Source organism: Geotrypetes seraphini, chromosome 3 (genome assembly GCF_902459505.1).
Source record: "Geotrypetes seraphini chromosome 3, aGeoSer1.1, whole genome shotgun sequence".
In the NCBI taxonomy this organism is placed as follows: domain Eukaryota; kingdom Metazoa; phylum Chordata; class Amphibia; order Gymnophiona; family Dermophiidae; genus Geotrypetes; species Geotrypetes seraphini.
Window position 1 is genome coordinate 166894781 of NC_047086.1, and position 21776 is coordinate 166916556.

A 21776-nucleotide genomic window follows, 5' to 3' on the forward strand; every position below is an offset into this window, starting at 1 on the left:
TGAACGAAACTTGGTATGCAGATCCCTCACTACCTGGGGTGATATGTTCTGGGGGTCTCGCGGCCCACAACTCTATGTTGCTTGCTCAAGGGTGGGTTCACCCAAGAATTTATATGTTCTTGCTCCTGGAGGTGAAACTAAAAATGTTGTTTATAATCACGTTTTGCGTTAGTTGTATTGTATTCATTTTGTCAAATATTTCACATTATAATTTGAATATTGTACTTTTTATTAAGCTGTAAAAAAATTATTTCATTCACCACTATAAAGTATCTTTATTTGAATCCATTTACAGTGTTATTGCTATAATTAAATACCCGTGCAACGCCGGGGCATCAGCTAGTTACATATACAATAGAAATCAAATGCACATAAATAAAATTACAAGATACTCTAAATAAATTAAAACATTGTTGAAGCATTCCATTTTCCATGCCAAAACTTGGGCACCGGTATTTATGCCAGTTGAAACATGGCGTTAATGCAGGTGCCCAACTCTGGGCATTTTGGCAGAGAAATTGGGCTATTCTATAACACCGCATGCAACTTTTAGGAATACCAATGCCAATCCACTAGCCGCACCCCCCTTTTGAGTTGTCCACTAGGGGACTTAGGCACACTAGATTATAGAAATTAAAGAATGCTTAGATCAGGGGTCCCCAAAGTCCCTCCTTGAGGGCCCAATCCAGTCGGGTTTTCAGGATTTCCCCAATGAATATGCATTGGAAGCAGTGCATGCACATAGATCTCATGCATATTCAGTGGGGAAATCCTGAAAACCCGACTGGATTTGGCCCTCAAGGAGGGACTTTGGGGGACCCCTGGCTTAGATTAAATCCTTTTTCAGTCCTATGGTCCTTTTTAGGTTCTTAAATGTTTTAATGTTGTATGTCTAATAATTTCGCATAAAAACTAACCCTCACCCATCCATTTTACTAAGCCATGGTAGATGTTTCTATTGCGGCCCGGAGCATTAAATGCTCCAATGCTGCTCCGACGCTTATAGGAATTCTATGAGCGTCAGAGTATTTAGCACTCCGGGCCGCGGTAGAAACCTCTACCATGGCTTAGTAAAAGGGGGGAGGAGGTTAAGAGAATTTTGCACCTAATTTGGATAATCATGGTTGATTTGATTTATGCATTTCCACCATACTACACTGCTTGATAAGACCATCTAAAAACAGTGGGTTGGTTTCTCAAAATGAGATCTTTTGATTTTGAGTATTTTCCATTCATTTTTTTTTCCATTTGGAATGTATTTTTTATCTCAAAATTTTATTATGACAGATTACATGTCAGAAAGTAGTTTATGCTGCAGTAAGCACATTGAGGGGAATTTTGCATTGGTACAATTGTAGAAAACATCAAGTCACAACTACGTGCAATGAAACCAGAGAGCGATCACACAAAAAAATCATAGATTAGTGCGAGGTTGACAGGGCTTTGATTCACAGTTTTCTAAATAAATCATCTTTTTTTAAAGAAGGGCAGAGTTAATTTGCACAGCACGCCCCAAGAGAAGCAGCCGAGAAGCCACACAGATACTGTAAAAGCAATCAAGCTTGGAACCAAAAACAAGCAAACAAGAAACACTTTACATGCTCTGCTTTCTCCTCTGCTTTCAGCTCTCCCCATGCTAGTTTAGCCTAAGAAACAAACATGATGATATTAGCAATCTTAGACTAAATGATGTTTAGATACATACAGTATTAGTCAACCTCTGCTTGCACTAATTACAGCTGCCTTTTCAAATTGTGACCGGGGGTAAGTATTTCCTGTTTTCAGATCTGGGCATCTCTGTCAATCTAAATCAAATATACTAATATAGATATCTGCAAAGAAGGAAATGAGTTTCTATCATTTGGTACAGGAAACAAACCCCACCTGGTTGGATGACTTCATTCCCCAACTCTGGATCCAACTCCCCCCTCAACTCAGACTACAGAACTCACTAATGACATCCGGAAAATGGTAAAGACCCTCTTCTTCAACTAAAGGTCACCCTCAGTCTACACCCCACCCCCTTAAACCTCACCTCTACCCTTCTTTCTCCATTCTAATCTTCTGCCTAAATTTCTGTATAGTCCACTCTCAGCCTATACTCAAATAACTTGTATTTAAACTAAACTACTTATATTTAAACTACTGTTCTTAATTTGCTGTATACTCCCTATATTTAAACTCCTGCACAGTCTCGTATGTCCAAGTATTTAAATCTACTGTATAATCTTGTATGTCCAATTACACTCCATTGTGAATGTTTACTTATAAACCGTTCTGAGCTACTGGAAGGATGGGATAAAAATCTAAATAAATAAATAAGTACTGTACCATTTTTTAATGTTATTTATATACTGCCTATCAATGGATGTTGTCTAAGTGGTTTTACATTCTAGTCGTCAAGCATTTTTCCTTCTCTGTCCAAGCGGGCTCACAATTTGTATAACGCAGTGGTTCTTAAACCTGTCCTGGAGGTCCCTCAGCCAGTCAGGTTTTCAAGATATCTCTAATGAATATGCATGATAGAAATCTGTATGCCTACTATGGTGTAAGCCTTCCATGGAGTACCCCAGGGTTCTCCCCTCTCCCTAATACTGTTCAATCTATTCATGATCTCTCAGCAACATTGCATTATTCAACAATGATCGCCCATTATCATATGTGGATATCATTTTCCTCCTCATTTCCATCACACACAATCAACTAGATGCATCTGAAAAAAATGATAACATACACAATCATAGGCCAAAATCAACAAACTCAAATTGAGTGCAACCAAAACCAAAATCCTCTAGTTCCAGCCCCCACTTCCACTCCCAACAAACATCTCTGAATAGCACTGCCCTGCCATTCGGAGATACAATAGTCATAGAAGAATCCTCCAAGGTACCGGGTGTTATACACTATCCCTTGAACCACGAATCTCTGGAAGAAAACATTCTTCTCCATGAAACAGCTGAGATTCATAAGACCCTACTTCCACGAATGATATTTTGCCATACTTATACAAATGCTAATTTTTGTCGCAGCTTGATTACTGCAACTCCCTCTATGCAGGCAACAACACAATATTAACCCACAACATAGCAACCATACTTATTTTCAAGCTAAAAAAAAAAAAAGACCCAATCACTTCCTATCTCAAACAGTTACATTGACTACCAGTTGGTACACGAAGAAACTTCAAAATCTCATGCATAACTTTCCTCATCCTACAAGGAAATTCCGCCACGCCACCCATAAACTTATTCGCTTTCTCATGGCCCTTCTTGACCAGAAATCTTAGTAAGTTTACGTGTATCGGCACAAAGATATGGAACGACCTCCCAACCATCAGATCTGAACTAAATTACCTCACGTTCCAAAAGAAGCTAAAAACTTATCTCTTCAACACCATATCCGCCACAGAAAACTGACCCTTGAGCCTACAAACTCCTTGCAACCTCTATGACACTGTGCACACCGTCATCCGCTGGACCTTGGACTATAAGTTATCTCCTATTTCAATCTCGCAGACCCACTAATTAAACAATACTAGTTTATCTCCTCTTTTTGTACCATCTCTCCAACTGTTTTGTAAAGTATCTCCTGTAGCAACCTAACACTATACCAACTGTAACTTTTTGAATTGTACTGTAAGTCGCCTTGAACTTATTTAGGCATAGTGCAACTCATAAATCCCAGATTTAATTAGTGTCTTCTTTATAGGCAAATCTCGCTCATTCATATTCATTAGGGATAACTTGAAACCCCAGCTGGCTTGAGGTCACCCAGGACAGGTTTAAGAACCGTTGATCTAACATATCTGGGCAATGGAGGATTAAGTTACTTGCCCAGGGTCACAGGGAGCAGTGCTGGTCTTGAACGACTAGGCTACTCCTTCCTCATACCATTTTGGTGTCAAATCACAGCACTTCTTCAGTGCACATAAAAATATCCCTGTTTGCAAAAGTGTATGTATGTGTGTGTGTGGGGGGGGGGGGATAGTGTGATCTCCCTGTTAGCCCACTTGAACATTTGGAAATAAAGGGCCAATAAATAAAAAGAATATAAAGTAATACATTTTGATCCCACTAATTTAATACATTGCTTGACTGAGGGTAGGAGTGTTTGCTCCTGAAAGCTAGTTAAGAAATGTATTCACAGTAGTCCAGTAAAAAAAAAAAAAACAAACCTGGCTTTCGCTCGTATATGAAAATAAACACACAAATCACAAAACCTCAACCACATTTCACAGTGCTTCACCGATACCCATCTGCAAAAAGTAACCACTTCCTGGAACCAGCTGCTTACCTGAATGCTTATCTGTTTGTCCTGAAGAACTCTCTGCAGTTCCAGAAGGCTTCCCTTCAAAGTCCTGAGCTTCACCGCCAGCTGCTCAGCCTCTTCTCTAGTGCGAGTCTTCCCCTCCAAGAGCAGGTTCTCATTGCGCACCGCTAGCTCGGACAGCATGGCAACTTTCTTCTCAATCTTCTGCAGCATGTTCTGTGTCGGCAATAGCAAGGAACAGAAGGAAATATTTCTTCACTTAGTAAAGAGTTAAGCTCTGGAATGCATTGCTGAAGGATGTGGTAAAAGCAGTTAGCTTATCTGGGTTTAAAAAAGGTTTGCATAAGCTCGTGAAGGAAAGTCCAAAGTCTGTTATCGAGATAGGGATGGGGAAAGCCACTGTTATCCCTAGGATTGATAAACAAACAAGTCCTCAGCGCGTGTAATGTTACAACACGGCAAGCACCAGAACATCTTGTGACCTGGATTGGACACTGCTGGAAGCAGGATAATAGACTAGATCAGGGGTGGGCAACTCTGGTCCTCGAGGGCCGGAATCCAGTCAGGTTTTCAGGATTTCTCCAATGAATATGCATTGAAAGCAGTGCATGCAAATAGATCTCATACATATTCATTGGGGGAATCCTGAAAACCTGACTGGATTCCAGCCCTCGAGGACCGGAGTTGCCCACCCCTGGGCTAGATAGATAACCGGTCTGCTTCAGTATGACGATTCTTATGTTCAAGAGGCAAATTCAAACATTTCCTAGTATCCTCTTGTCTCCCAGTTAAGAAATTCACAATGCTGAGGCTTGTCTCACCACCCAATATTTTCCCTTTCATTTCTTTCCAACCTGCCCATTAAGGTGAGGAGCGGCCTAGTGGTAGAGCTGCTGCCTCAGTTTCTTGGATTGAATCCCAGCACTGCTCCTTGTGACCTTGAGCAAGTCACTTAATCCTCCATTGTCCCAGGTTCAAAATAAGTACCAGTAATAGATGTACACCACTTGGAATGTGTAACCACAAAAAAAGTAGCATACATGTAGCTCTGGGTAAATAGTATGCACTGAAGTGAGGAGTTAAGGGGTGCATCAATTTCCCCGAACTGCCAGTTTAGTGTTTAAAAGTTGTCCGTGTTGGGTATTGGTGTAGGTTACCAGATGTCTGGGAAAACCCGTCATGTCCTCTTTTTAGAGGACTGTCCGGGTGTCTGTATAGATTTCCCAAAACCGGCAGTTTGTATAGGTTTTGGAAGGCCCCAATCTCGAGGCCGCATCCGGAGAGCCACCGAGCATGCGTGGATGTGATGCGATGTCACACGCATGCGTGCTTGGAGGCCATCCAGTAGTGGCCTGGACTCAGTGAAGAAGAGATGAGGGATGTATGGGGGTGGGGGGGGGGGGACAGGAGAGGGGGAAGGAGTGGGGGTGGGGCTCCTGTTTACAGGTAAGCAACTCTGCTGTCCCTTCTGAGAAGAGGCAAGGCTTTCTCATGTTTAAGATCTACACTGTGCGATACAATAAAATGCTAGGGGAGTTATGAACTATAGAGAATTATATAGGTTTAAATAAAGAGGGCTAAGGCCCATTTCTTTACATCAGCCTTTGCTAGAGGTTTTCTTATGCGCCCCAATTATGAATACAATATAACTTTATACAAAGATCTTTACGATATGTTTTGTATGAATGTTGCTGAGTATTCTTACATCCATTTTTAATTGTATGCTAATCTATTAACTTCAGTATTTTTATTATTTCATTATGATTTATTTCCTAACATGCTGTGTGCATTTTTATTTCTGATAATGTTCCTGATTTTAAATTATATGCAGCATATGCATCGCCCAGAACCACTACAGCTAAACCGGTGACAAATTTAAGTCATAAATAAATACAGCAAATATACGTTTTGGTTCCTGGAGCTGGTTTAATGTTTGCACTCTCTCATTTACCTGGCAGTCCATCAGCTGCGCTTCCATGTCCAGAGGTTCTTCAAAGGTGCGTAATACGCTGTCCAGTGCGGCCCTGGTGCTCAGCAGCCAGCGGTTCAGCTCATCAGCCTCCACGTGATACCTTTGAAGAGCCTCTTCCTGCCGCTGCTCTTCCAACAGCTCCCCAAGCTTCTCCTAATTGCACAAAAGTATTATTTTGGGTTTTCTTAGAGATTGCTGATGCCGGCATAAGTCTTATTTTCTTTTACCAATTCCAGTTCTAAAAAAGTTACTTTAATTCAAATTTTAAAAATGTATACATGTATAGTGTACTATGGTCACAGAGCTAGTAAACAAAATGAAGTGCTCAGCTCTGTCTAGTTACATTATTTTTGTATCAGGCTTTGAAGATGATGAAAAACATTGTTTCAAAACATAAGCACTTCCAATGCTCCACAAAGCCTGGAATGCAGAATACACTGCATGTGTGGTACATCTGAGCTTTCATTACTACTATCAGAGTAAATCTGGAAAAAACATGTTTGCAGTAGGTCAAACCATCTTTACTCTCTCACTGGGAATAAAAAAAAGATACTTCCCTTCTATCTAAAATCAAAATAGTGCCCCTTCCTACAAAAATATTGACAAGTTTTCAAAATTTTGAGCACATTCATTTGCTGGATAAATTACCGTATATACTCGAATATAAACTGAGATTCTGGGGCCAAAAAAAATGGCCCAAAAATGGGGGCCTCGGTTTTATTCAAGCCTCCTTTTTGATGATGGTGGGTTTTTTTCCCTTCCCCTCCCCACCTGATGACCAACACAGCTATTTTCCACCCCACCCTCCAATGTCTGGCACTGCTATCCTCCATCCGCCTCGGATGACCAGCACTGCTGTCTACCACAACCCCACTGATGTAGCGCAGAATATTAGCGTGTGCTAACCCCGCACTACGCGGCTAGAACTAGCGCCAGCTCAATGGTGGCTTTAGCGTCTAGCGCGCACTAAAACCGCTGTCTCAGCTTAGTAAAAGGAGCCCATAGAGTACTGCAAAAGTAATTCCCCACCTAATTAATTGACTTACTACTTTTACTCTGGTTTCTTCCTGCAGGTGACTTTAAGGGCTCCTTTTACAAAGTTGCATTTGCGGCTTTATCGCACGCACCTTTTTAGCGCACGCTAACCCCCGTGCTAGCTGAAAAACTACCGCTTGCTCAAGAGGAGGCGGTAGCGGCTAGCGCGGCTGGCAAATTGGCGCGCACTATTACATGCGTTAAACCGCTAACGTGGCTTCGTAAAAGGAGACCTAAATCTAAACTTATAGTTACTTGAAAACTTGGGAGTTGTAAACATTTTCAATAGAAAAAAATAAATATGCCAGCTATAATTCAATCTATTGTATATTCTTGGTATGATGCCATATGTATTTTAATGTTATGTTACCGAAATTTAATAAAAAAATTTATGAACTAAAAAAAAAAAATAAAAAAAAGCTACCATTAATTTCTTCATTTTCATTCTGAATTCTCCATGCTTGGGAAGCACGTCTCCCTAGCTGACTTTAAGAATTGGGCAGGTTGAAATGCCTCTTGAAAATCACTAATCAGCATGGACAAAAAAGCAAGCGTGGCAGTCTTTGTCATTGTTCTTACCTCCAAGAGCTGACGTTTTCCAGAAGCTTTCATGCGGATGGTGGCCATTCTCTCTGCCAGGACAGTGAGCGTAGACTGCAAAGCCAGCTGATCAGCTGTATCCGAGTCCAGTGATTCAGACAATAGCTCCTCCGCAAATGAGGCCTGAAGCTCGCTGATCTGTCCTTGTAACATCACAACCTCATCCATTAAAGCCTGTGAAGATAGAAACAAACCCAGCATCAGCTCACTGAGCTACATACAATAAGATATACTCATGGTACTAATACTTAAGGTCATTTCTATAGTGCTGTACTGTGCTCTATGGTGCTTATGGCACAGTTAAGGCAGACAACACAAATAAAGCTGTTTGGAAAAGTGATTTAAAGCCTCTAAGCTGGGGTGCAGATAGAGACTACTTTATCTCTTTCCACAACCGGTCCATGTAAGAAAAACAAGAAAAGAGGCCACTGCTGATATGAAAGCTTCTGCTAGGGAGCCCATCCCATTTCACATAGGCCACATGAGCTGGGATCTGAAATGGCAACACCTAGGGCTGGGTCATGCCATGACCTCAGACATCCAGCCCATTAGACTATAAACCATACTGCAAGGAGAGCCCCTCATGCTGTAACTCAAAAAACTAAATCCTAACACTTAGAAACACTACACGGGTTGTTCTTTTTCTGCATCTTTGGGACATTGCTGAAACAAGGCTGCCCTGTGAACTTCTAAAAGCTAAGTTACTCAGATTTTCATATTTCAGCATTTCATATTTCAGCTTTTCACTGGTTTTCAGCATTATATCTGCTTAATTTCTCTTCTCCTCCCTGTTTCTTACTAAAAAAAAAAAATATAAAAAAAAGCACAAAAAAATCCTTCTCTTTCCTCTGTTAAATCTTATTTCCTCTTCCTGCAGTTTTGTTTAAAATACTGTGTTTTAGGTGGTATAGAGCCTATATTTCTGGTGCCTGTGGCTCAGGGTGACTAAAGTAGGGAAAATCCTGTTATAAATCCTGTGTTTTAGGGTAGCACTGATAGAACCTGCAGTTTTGTTTAAAAAACTGTGTTTTAGGTGGTATAGAGCCTATATTTCTGGTGCCTGTGGCTCAAGGTGACTAAAGTAGGGAAAATCCTGTTATAAATCCTGTGTTTTAGGGTAGCACTGATAGAACCTGCAGTTTTGTTTAAAAAACTGTGTTTTAGGTGGTATAGAGCCTATATTTCTGGTGCCTGTGGCTCAAGGTGACTAAAGTAGGGAAAATCCTGTTATAAATCCTGTGTTTTAGGGTAGCACTGATAGAACCTGCATTTTTGTTTAGAATACTGTGTTTTAGGTGGTATAGAGCCTATATTTCTGACTCACTAGTTTTTAAACATTGTGTCTGATTAGGTGGAGAAGGGAGGGGCTCTGTTTTACTTCTAAGGTTAATTGCATTATCTTTGGGACATTGCTGAAACAAGGCTGCCCTGTGAACTTCTAAAAGCTAAGTTACTCAGATTTTCATATTTCAGCATTTCATATTTCAGCTTTTCACTGGTTTTCAGCATTATATCTGCTTAATTTCTCTTCTCCTCCCTGTTTCTTACTAAAAAAAAATATAAAAAAAGCACAAAAAAATCCTTCTCTTTCCTCTGTTAAATCTTATTTCTTCTTCCTGCAGTTTTGTTTAAAATACTGTGTTTTAGGTGGTATAGAGCCTATATTTCTGCCTTACTAGTAGTCTTACTTATAGTCCCACCAACCCCAGGGACCACTATTCATATATAGAGACCCATATAATCAGGACTTCACAACCAATCAAGATGACCTTTATTCTATGCAATCACTGTGGTGCTTTAATTCCAAGACATACTATTTGGAGGCTTAAGGCTTGCCCCATCTGTCTTCAACTTGCCAGTATTAAGGAGGAGCTCTGTAAACTTAAACAGGAATTGAATACAATTAAAGCAGCTTCCATCACTCCACAAAATCATACCAACTTACCACCTCTACCTCAAAGAATAAAACAGCCCAGGAATAAATGGGTCACAGTAGGCTCAGGAAGACTGCGACATGTAACACAGAAACATCCACCTTCACTAATATTACCTCTACAGAATTCCTTCGCTCCACTAGTGCACTGCGATACTCAGGAAAACAGAAGGGAGGTGGGACTGGAACCAATGAAAGAAACTCAAGAGAACAAGAGCACCCTAAGTACAAATAAAAAAGCCAAAAACAGAAAACTATTACTGTTGGGAGATTCCATCATCAGAGGCATTAACCTTGGAACACAGGGCGAGGAGTCCAAAATAGTGAAATGTCTTCCAGGATCCTCAGCTACCAGGAGTTCCAGGCAAATACTGACTATAATTAAGGAAGAAACTAAGGATTTTAACACTGATGTTGTTATCCATCTGGGAACAAATGACCTGGCCAACAACTCCACACTTGCAGCACAGAAAGCTTTTCGGGAGCTTGGTGAGGGCGTGAAACCTTTTGTAAAGACTTTAGCTTTTTCTGAAATACTGCCTGCATATGGAAAAGGAGAGCAAAGAATGAAAAACACAGAGGACTTTAATAGATGGCTCAGAGCCTGGTGTCATCAAGAAGGCTTCAGGTACATAGGAGGATGGGGAAATACATGGAAGGACAAGAAGCTATATTGCACTGATGGGCTACATATTACTACAGCAGGAAAAAGAAACCTTGCAGAGAAATTTAGACAATATTTTTCTAGGCATTTAAACTAGAAGGTGGGGGTGGTGTATGTAGAGACCACCCCCGGCAAAAGAAAAGATGTGATAGTAGTAAAGGCTGCAACAAAAGCAATATCAGCAACTCATTTCTTAGTATTGCAGCGGAAAGTGAAACGACACAAAAATCCATACGAAAAAGGAGATTATCGCTGAAAAATAGCTGGAAAGCGATGACCACAAATGCTCGCAGTCTAAGCAACAAAGTTCATGATCTGCAAGCCCTAATATTAGAGGCAGATCTAGATATTGTTGCTATCACAGAGACATGGTTCAGTGAATCACATGGATGGGATGCAAACATACCGGGATATAATCTTTTTAGGAAGGACAGAGATGGTCATAAAGGTGGAGGAGTAGCTCTCTATGTAAAGATCAATATCCAAGCGACCGAAATGCAAGGGACCTGGGGAGAGGAAGAAGCGATATGGATTGCTCTGAAAAGAGAAGATGGAACTTCTATCTACGTGGGTGTAGTCTACAGACCTCCGACTCAATCGCAGCAAATTGATAAGGATCTGATTGTGGATATCCAAAAGTTTGGAAGGAAAGAGGAGGTTCTGCTGTTGGGAGATTTCAACCTGCCGGATGCGGACTGGAATGTTCCGACTGCGGAATCGGAAAGAAGTAGGGAGATTGTGGATGCCTTTCAAGAGGCTCTGCTCAGACAAATGGTGACGGAACCCACAAGGGAAAAAGCGATATTGGATCTGGTCCTCACAAATGGAGAGAGTATATCTAATGTTCGAGTGGGTGCTCACCTGGGTAGTAGCGATCATCAAACGGTTTGGTTTGATATAACGGCTAAAGTGGAGAGCGGCCGCACGATACTTAAAGTCCTAGATTTCAAACGTACGGACTTTAATGCAATGGGAAAGTACCTGAAGAAAGAGCTGTTAGGATGGGAGGACATAAGAGAAGTGGAAAGACAGTGGTCTAAGCTGAAAGGAGCGATAAAAATGGCTACGGACCTTTATGTGAAGAAAATCAATAAAAACAAGAGAAAAAGGAAGCCGATATGGTTCTCCAACCTAGTGGCTAAGAAAATAAAGGCGAAAGAGTTGGCGTTCATGAAATATAAAAAAACCCAAGAAGAGGAGAGCAGAAAGGACTACAGGGTGAAACTGAAAGAAGCCAAGAGAGAGATACGTTTAGCGAAGGCACAGGCGGAAGAACAAATGGCTAAAAATGTAAAAAAGGGAGATAAAAATTTTTTCAGATATATTAGTGAAAGGAGGAAGATAAAAAATGGAATTGCTAGGCTAAAAGATGCTGGGAACAAATATGTGGAGAGTGATGAGGAGAAAGCAAATGTGCTAAACAAATACTTCTGTTCTGTGTTCACAGAAGAAAATCCTGGAGAAGGACCGAGATTGTCCGGCAAAGTTACACGAGAAAATGGAGTAGATTCTGCGCCGTTCACGGAGGAGGGTGTTTATGAGCAACTTGAAAAACTGAAGGTGGACAAAGCGATGGGACCAGACGGGATCCATCCCAGGATACTAAGGGAACTCAGAGAGGTTCTGGCGAGTCCTATTAAAGACTTGTTCAACAAATCTCTGGAGACGGGAGTGATTCCTGGGGATTGGAGGAGAGCGGATGTGGTCCCTATTCATAAAAGTGGTCACAGGGATGAAGCAGGAAACTACAGGCCGGTGAGCCTCACTTCAGTTGTTGGAAAAATAATGGAAGTGTTGCTGAAAGAAAGGATAGTGTATTTCCTTGAATCTAATGGGTTACAGGATCCGAGGCAACATGGCTTTACAAAAGGTAAATCGTGCCAAACGAACCTGATTGAATTTTTTGATTGGGTGACCAGAGAGCTGGATCAAGGACATATGCTAGATGTAATTTACTTGGATTTCAGCAAAGCCTTTGATACAGTTCCTCATAGGAGGCTGTTGAACAAACTTGAAGGGCTGAAGTTAGGACCCAAAGTGGTGAACTGGGTCAGAAACTGGCTATCGGACAGACGCCAGAGGGTGGTGGTTAATGGAAGTCGCTCGAAGGAAGGAAAGGTGACTAGTGGAGTCCCTCAGGGTTCGGTGCTGGGGCCAATCCTGTTCAATATGTATGTAAGTGACATTGCTGAAGGGCTAGAAGGAAAAGTGTGCCTTTTTGCAGATGATACCAAGATTTGTAACAGAGTAGACACCGAAGAGGGAGTGGAAAATATGAAAAAGGATCTGCAAAAGTTAGAGGAATGGTCTAATGCCTGGCAACTAAAATTCAATGCAAAGAAATGCAGAGTAATGCATTTGGGGATTAATAATAGGAAGGAACCGTATATGCTGGGAGGAGACAAGCTGATATGCACGGACGGAGAGAGGGACCTTGGGGTGATAGTGTCCGAAGATCTAAAGGCGAAAAAACAGTGTGATAAGGCAGAGGCTGCTGCCAGAAGGATTCTGGGCTGTATAAAGAGAGGCGTAGTCAGTAGAAGGAAGAAGGTGTTGATGCCCCTGTACAGGTCATTGGTGAGGCCCCACTTGGAGTATTGTGTTCAGTTTTGGAGACCGTATCTGGCGAAAGACGTAAGAAGACTTGAGGCGGTCCAGAGGAGGGCGACGAAAATGATAGGAGGCTTGCGCCAGAAGACGTATGAGGAGAGACTGGAAGACCTGAATATGTATACCCTAGAGGAAAGGAGAGACAGGGGAGATATGATTCAGACGTTCAAATACTTAAAGGGTATTAACGTAGAACAAAATCTTTTCCAGAGAAAGGAAAATGGTAAAACCAGAGGACATAATTTGAGGTTGAGGGGTGGTAGATTCAGGGGCAATGTTAGGAAATTCTACTTTACGGAGAGGGTGGTGGATGCCTGGAATGCGCTCCCGAGAGAGGTGGTGGAGAGTAAAACTGTGACTGAGTTCAAAGAAGCGTGGGATGAACACAGAGGATTTAGAATCAGAAAATAATATTAAATATTGAACTAGGCCAGTAACTGGGCAGACTTGCACGGTCTGTGTCTGTGTATGGCCGTTTGGTGGAGGATGGGCTGGGGAGGGCTTCAATGGCTGGGAGGGTGTAGATGGGCTGGAGTGGGTCTTGACGGAGATTTTGGCAGTTGGAACTCAGGCACAGTACCGGGTAGAGCTTTGGATTCTCGCCCAGAAATAGCTAAGAAGGAAAAAAAAAAAAAAAAAATTTAAATTGAATCAGGTTGGGCAGACTGGATGGACCATTCGGGTCTTTATCTGCCGTCATCTACTATGTTACTATGTTACTATGCTGAATCAACGGTTAAGGTACAATATACCAGGTTTCCTATACAAAACTAAACATATACCAGAGCTGGTACTACTCCACCATTCAAGTAGAGTAAATAAAAATATCCAGGAGCCAATAGTGAGAAGCTCAGATCCTGCCACCTTTTATTTGACGCATTGTTTTGATGTTTTTGTACACCGCCTAGAAGGCTTGATTGGGCGGTATAAGAAATTTTAAATAGACTTGAAACTGAAAAACAGAGGCTGCCAGCAAAGATTGTGATCGAGCAGGTTTAGATGGGGGGGGGGGGGGAGAAGGAGGGAAAGGGGAGAGAACATGAAATAAGGAAAAGAGGAAAATGGTGCCCTTACACCTCTCTATGCACATATACACATACCTCTGCACTCAAATAAACACAGGAACACCCCCTCCCCCGCGAACCCCTACAGTCACAAACTTCCTACATACACTGACTGTGTTCATACACCTATCTATATATCTGTCCCTCTCCCACCCATTGTGGTTACACAGTCATCCCAGAAACACATGCTTATCACAGATATGTATGTACACATCCTAGTGAGCCAAGTCCCTGGCATAGTCACTAAAGCCTGTGAAAGGAAAAGAAGAAAATATACCACTGAGTGTACTTCCCAACTTGTCTATGCTTAGCACTGTGCTTACAAAAGTTACCCTAGGTGAAATGAAGCACATTCCACAGTTTTAGCTTTGCAAAAGACCCATGTGGATTTATGTAGCAAACCTTGAATTATATAAACCCAAAAAAGCATGCATGACAAAATGTTTTCTTCAAAGCAGTACTTCCATGTTTAATCTGTTTCCCCCTTGCAAATCCATTACCAAAATATCATCAACCTCTACAGTGCACTACATGTTTTATAATTAAAAGACTCTTTTTTGGGTCAGTCAGGAAGTTGTGCCTCCTCCTTTGACTTACAGTGCAGGCATTTCCTGCCTGTCCCCAGGAAGTGGTAATATTAAAATTATCTGTGAGTGACTGGAGATTATGCCTTGCTATTGGTTAGGAAGCTAGAGACCTGGATCAGGATTGGTTGTACAGCACTAAATCAGAGGGACCCAATCCAGAATTCGGCAGGTGAGCAGATTTAGGTTTGGATTTCTCTCTTTTTCTAAATAGGATTCTATAGACACACTCAGTGCAGCCATTCTGGACACTTGGCTAGTATTTACTGTCTGGTTCATGGTCCTTTTTCCTCGCTACAAATTTTACACTTCAGTGTAATACCTTAAAAAAAACAAACAAACCCATAACTGTTTTTTTGGCCCCATTTGTGATTGATTGGTAATTTCAGCATGCTTTTCTGATTTAGTTTTGTAGGTTTGGAGTAGCTCTAAGAGCAGTCAGGAGAAAGGGGAAGGGGGCAAACTGACTCCATTCCCAGAGGCAGGTGGGAATCCAGTTTGAAGACAGATTTAAACTAGAGGGAACTTATTCTTTACACTTACTGGAGGATATATTTTGTAAAAAAAAAAAAATAGAGAAAATGTTTATTTCATGGATTTTACATTATCATGTGCAAGCTTTAAATTGTAATTCACCTCAGGCTGTTTGGTGAGGTGCAAACGTTACTTTACAGTCCTTGATTGTTCAATTGAGAGATTACCAGTATAGGATACAAAGGCAGTTGGAGCCTGGGCAGGATTAATTTAAGTGTCTATTGTACCTCCGTACAAAAATTGTACCTCAGGTACAAAAATTAGATGTGAGCCCTCCAGGGTCAGGGAAATACCTACATTACCTTGAGCTACTATTGAAAAAGGTGTGACCAAATCCAAACAAAATAATATTCATAAATTCTCAGTGGGTGTTAAGGATAGCATTAAGGGAAGGGGAATAGAGACTTGTATACCACCTTTTTTGCTGCTTTGGCATTTCAAAGCAGTTGGGCACTGGAGGATCATGTGACTTGCCCAGGTCACAGGGAGCAGCACCAGGATATGATCTCAGAACCTCTGGGTGCAAATGCAGCAGCTCAACCAGTAAGCCATAGCCCCTAATACAAATTGTATTTCTGTCTCTGCCAATCAGTGTCATAACTACTGCTTCTATCTTTCTCTCCTTCTTGCTAGCATTCAGTGTTTGGCTATCTCCCAGATATTTGTTTGCACTCTTCTGGTTCCTATTATACACCTGCCTTCTTCTCTATATAGCCTAAGGTCAGGTTTGCAGGTGTATTCTGCATGGAAGAGGAGGGGCCATGATGCAATTGCCATATTTTTTTCAGTTCAAAACAGAGGGAGACATGAGGCACCTACTATCCATCCACAGCTGCCAAGCTGCCCAGCTCCAGGAGGCAGACTTGTTGGCCACTCTTGGTTTTAAACTTATATCCTAAAGCAGTGTGGGATTTCTAGTCCCTGATTCTACCCATTGAAATCAGTGCTGCACATCCCATAATACAGCAGGATGAGACTGGGCCAGTCCTGGATTTCTGTCCATCTCCCTCCCGCCACTGGGCAACTAAGAATTTCTCTTGTCACCTTTCCAGTGCAGAAGAATATGTGCATGTGTAGCCTGTGATTTTAAAATGTCAAGGAAGCACTTTCTGATTATACAAACCCCCTCTTTTACAAAGGTGTACTAAGCTTTTATAGCGTGAGCTAAACGCTAATGCGTGCATGTTATCCTATGGACGCGTTAGCGGTTAGTGCACACGTTGATTTAGCGTGCACTAAAACGCTTAGCACGCCTTTGTTAAAGAGGGCCAAAGCTACTCTGGCTTTCTTTTTCTCTCTTGACTTGCAGCTGAGTTTGGAAATTATGAAGTGAGCTGGAAATCTGATCATTTTTCCTGGACAAAATCTGTCTCCCAGCCAGATGTTTATAATGTCTTTACCAGACTCTGAAGTTTAAGTAATCCAAGTCCAGAGTATGTGTGGAGATCTCGAAGCTAGTCCACATATATCTAATTGCACTACACCGAAAAGACAGCTATAGGTCCATTTTTCACCTGGTGTTTGGTCTGTTGGTCTTCTGTGCTCTCGCCGGGTTCTAGACTCTCATTCAGTTTCATTTCAATGGCCTCCATTTTTGTAGATATGGACTGGAGGGAGTCTTGGTATTTCTGCTGGCGTTCAAGAGCCTCATATAGAGTACGCTGTTTCTCGCTTATCTGAGAATAAAATAATGAGTAGAGAACCTATAAGCTGTTGTTTCATACTCTAGAATAGGGGAGAACTAATGTTATACACGGAGGGCCGCAACGTTACATAAAATTGGAACCAGAAATGCACAGCGCTTTGTACACCTATGATAAATAAGTAAAATTTTAACACTTTATATATTTAATTTTCTATACTGTTCTCCCAGGGGAGTTCAGGATGGTTTACATTAATTTATTCAGGCACTCAAGCATTTTTCCCAGCAGGCTCGCAATCTAATGTACCTGGGGGAATGGGGAGATTAAGTGACTTGCCCAGGGTCACAAGGCCAGGGCCAGCATGGGTTTGGACCCACAACCTCAGGGTGCTGAGGCTGTAGCTTTAACCACTGCACCACACTCTCCCCCATATAATGATGGAAAAAATACCTGCTAGACTGTATTCTGAAAATATTTAGTTATTGATGCTTTCTGTGTATACTTCCTATGATCTCACGGGCCATTAAATTCAAAGGCTACAGGTTGCCCACACCTACTCTAAAAAACACTGTACCCATATACACTGACCAACATGGAGGATATTATTACAGTATTATTACTACTACTAGATCTTACATATTACAATGTTACAACACTGAGCACAAGTGGAACGTGAACCCATGCCTCCACTTGGAGACCACATAAAGCCATGCAGGGAAGGACAAGTGTCTGAGTTTGGTTGGTGGGCTGGAATACTGTGAACTTGTTGCCTGCTACTTTTTGTCATGAGAACACACCATGGTCTTCCGTAGACACGTTGGTGTAGGACTTGGCATCTCTCTAGGAATCTGGGAAGAGGGGGTGGGAAGTAGCAATTTCCTGGCTGAATATAACTACTGGACTGATCTATTTCATGAGAAAATGTGAGGTAATTGAGAGTGAGAACTATTCAGGGTGGGGTATGCCAGAAATAGGTAAGTTGCAATAAACAAACAGATTCATCTGAAAGAGACAGAAAGAGAGAGAGTAATCATGTCGCTGTTTGAAAGAGACAGCAAAGAGACAATTACAAAGGAATGAACTATAGAACTGGGGTTAGGTAACATATATGTGGCTAGAGAGGAGTGTGTAAGATGGCTCCTTAAAATCACAGGAAAAAGGAGCAGGAGATGTCCTCAAACAGATAGACAGGTTAAAATGCGGCAAATCGTCGGGCCCAGACGGGATCCACCCAAGGGTTCTAAAGGAACTAAGACAAGAAATAGCGGGCACAATCCAGCATGTTTGCAACCTATCCTTGAAAACTGGAGAGGTACTAGAGGACTGGAAATTGGCGAATGTCACACCTATCTTCAAGAAGGGATCGAGTGGTGACCCCGGGAACTACAGGCCAGTGAGCCTGACTTCAATTATAGGGAAGATGGTGGAAGCTATGATCAAGGACAGTATTTGCGAGCACATCGAGAGAAATGGCCTACTGAGAACAAGCCAGCATGGATTCTGTAAGGGAAGGTCATGCTTAACGAACCTTCTGTACTTCTTCGAGGGAATAAGCAGTCGGGTGGACAATGGGGAACCTATAGACATCATTTACCTCGATTTTCAAAAGGCTTTCGACAAGGTGCCACATGAAAGGCTGCTTAGGAAGCTGTGGAACCACGGGGTGGGAGGGGATGTGCACAGATGGATCGAGCACTGGTTGTCGGGTAGACTGCAGAGGGTCGGAGTAAAGGGACAATATTCTGACTGGCGGGGAGTCACGAGCGGTGTGCCACAGGGATCGGTGCTGGGGCCGTTACTCTTTAACATATTTATCAATGACCTGGAAAAGGAGGCAAAGTGCGAGGTTATAAAATTTGCAGACGATACCAAACTGTGCGGCAGAGTTAGGTCCAGGGAGGAGTGTGAGGACCTACAAAGGGACCTGGACAAACTGGAAGACTGGGCAAACAAATGGCAAATGCGCTTTAACGTGGAAAAATGCAAGGTCATGCATATAGGGAAAAAGAACCCATTGTTCAACTACAAATTGGGGGGGCATTGTTGGGAGACAGCAGTCTTGAGAGAGACTTGGGTGTGCTGGTGGATGCATCACTGAAGCCATCTGCACAGTGCGCAGCAGCCTCGAAAAAAGCCAACAGGATGCTGGGCATCATAAAGAGGGGCATAACAACCAGGACGCGGGAAGTCATCATGCCATTGTATCGAGCGATGGTGCGTCCACATCTGGAATACTGCGTTCAATATTGGTCGCCGTACCTCAAGAAGGACATGGCAGTACTTGAGAGAGTCCAAAGGAGAGCAACGAAACTGGTAAGAGGGCTGGAACACTGCCCATACGCCGAGAGGTTGGATAGGCTGGGGCTCTTCTCTCTGGAAAAAAGGAGGCTCAGGGGAGATATGATAGAGACCTTCAAGATCATGAGGGGCATAGAGAGCGTGGATAGGGACAGATTCTTCAGGCTGAAGGGGACAACAGGTACGAGGGGGCATTCGGAGAAACTGAAGGGAGATAGGTTCAAAACAAATGCAAGGAAGTTTTTTTTCACACAAAGGGTCGTGGACACTTGGAATGCGCTACCAGAGGAAGTGATCAGGCAGAGTACGGTACAGGGATTCAAACAGGGATTGGACGGATTTCTGAGGGATAAAGGGATCGTGGGATACTGAGAAAGGTGCTGGGATGTAACACAAGTATAGAAAGCTAACCAGGTAATAAGTATAGAAACCCAATCAGGTCGTGCATGTGCAAGACCGGAGGGTTAGGACTTCGATGGGAAGATAGGACTTCAATGAGAAACCAAGGTGGCAAGGGAGCCCCTTCTGGTGATTCAGACAGGTCGTGACCTGTTGGGCCGCCGCGGGAGCGGACTGCTGGGCAGGATGGACCTATGGTCTGACCCGGCGGAGGCACTGCTTATGTTCTTATGTTCTTAGATGTACTGACTCAAACCTTATGACCTGTGGACCCTAAATCTTATGCTCCACAGTTGATTTGAATTTTTGTGATACTGCTGTGTAGGTCACAAATTGTGTGACTAATTTACTAAACAGAACGTTCTAAAAAAAATCTGTTAACTAACATATCACGGTAGTCTGACTCCATGAATATTTATGAGGTAAATTTGTGTGCATGCTGTTCCAACTGAGTGCAAATCTACCCTAGGCATAGGGATATCCTGAAACTCAGACCAGTTTGTGGCTCTCAAACATTTTTTTTTTCTTTGTAGATTGGTTGAAATTAATTTGCATATTTATGTGTCCATTACATTTGCAGAAAGTCAAAATGACTTGCACATGCATGCAAGTTCCAGCTTTGCCATTTCTTTAAGCTAAAAAAATGTTTTGAAGTTCTCCTGTCCCTACTCACCACATCCTTCAGGGTTTCCCAGGACCGTTGTAAGTCGTCCAGTTTGGCATTAGCAGCTGACTCTAAACCTGGCTCGCCAAGTTCCCGGGCAGAGAGAGTGCCGAGCTGAATCTTGGCAGCTTCATTCTGCAACTTTTCAACAGATAAGGCATGGTAATGAGCAATGTCCTACGAGTACGAAGCACAATGCAGCTCTTGGAAAAGAAAATGTACAGCAACAGAGGTCTATCCATCTAGTATTGTAAGGTTTACTGACCAAAAATCATTGGCACTCACTGTGGTGTATCACCTCCCCCCCTCCCGACCCCCAGCTAAGAAATAATAAAATGAAATTGGGGTGCTTAAAGGATTGAAGTGGAGGCTGGCATATAAGTATTCTTTTACTTAAGTATTGAATCTAAAGCAGCACTTCAGCAATCTATGCCAGATCCCAACTTAAGTGTCAACTTGTAGCTGTACAGAGCTACGATATAATGTAATACTGCCATCAGATTCAAAAAACTTTAAAAGTCTGACATATACCAGAAACTGTTCCCACATTGGCTGTGTTCTAATCTCTTGCTGGGCTTACCACAGAACAGTGCTGGTGTTAGAGGGGGTGCTATCAGGACAATTGCCGTGGAAACCCCCACGCCACAGGGGCTTCCTTCCTAATGTCTGCCATGGGCCCCTGAAGGTCTAACACCAGCTCTGCCAGAGAGCGAAAGAGACAAAGCGATGTTACAATATCAAGGAGTACTGGTGCTCTCTCCTTTCATAGAGTTGCCACAAAACTGTTCTACCACATTTCAGATGATTTATTTACAGCAGTGTGGCATTACTGCGAAAAAAATATCAGCAATCGATTTAAGAATGCTATGGATTCTCAACTACGTGTAAAGCAAGTTTCAGGCACAGGGAAGCTAGGCATGTGCCTAGGGCCCAAATGTTTAGTAGAACACTCTGATGTGCTAAATCAATGAACATCCTCCCCCAGGCAGATTTTCCCCCCCCCCCTTTGTAAATCAGCTGCTGGCCAAAAGAATAGTCAGCAGCGAGAACATAACTAAACCTAAGGCATCCTACTCAACCCCCACCCCTGAGCACTGTTTTCCAGTTGATAGGAATTGTCATTCAGCAGCTGTTCTTACACGCTGCTTTCTCCTCTGCCAGGTTTGTGAGAGCCAGAAAGGACACTGTTTTGTGGGAGCTGTGTTCCTACTGCGATGGAAGCATTCAACATGCTTGTTTGCCTAGGACCTGCCAAAAGGTGAATTCTTCCCTGACCGCAGTAATAGGGAAGGGTTGGAAGGATTAGCGGGGTCCTGGCCTTCCATTGTTTAATGGGCTGCTCATAGCGTCCGTTCCATACCTTGAAATCATATTTGTTATTGAGTCTAATACTATTGAAATCTGGAACTCAGCACCAAATTATATAAGTAAGAGAAAGTTCATCACTTGATAAGTTTAAAAGTAGCTTGAAGGCCTTTCTTTTTAAAGACGCATTTGGAGTATAATA

General features: G+C 42.4%; 1 protein-coding gene across 1 annotated transcript in view; it reads right to left on the minus strand.

Annotated features, from left to right (window-relative positions):
• SYNE1 (spectrin repeat containing nuclear envelope protein 1) overlaps nt 1-21776 on the minus strand; it is a 994076-nt gene that overhangs the window by 307114 nt on the left and 665186 nt on the right. Inside the window, exons 91-95 of the mRNA XM_033936910.1 lie at nt 20279-20410; nt 16780-16941; nt 7856-8050; nt 6221-6394; nt 4294-4485 (exon numbers count right to left, since the gene is read on the minus strand). Of these exons, the coding sequence (XP_033792801.1) occupies nt 4294-4485; nt 6221-6394; nt 7856-8050; nt 16780-16941; nt 20279-20410 (855 nt within the window). The remainder of the gene's footprint in view (nt 1-4293; nt 4486-6220; nt 6395-7855; nt 8051-16779; nt 16942-20278; nt 20411-21776) is intronic.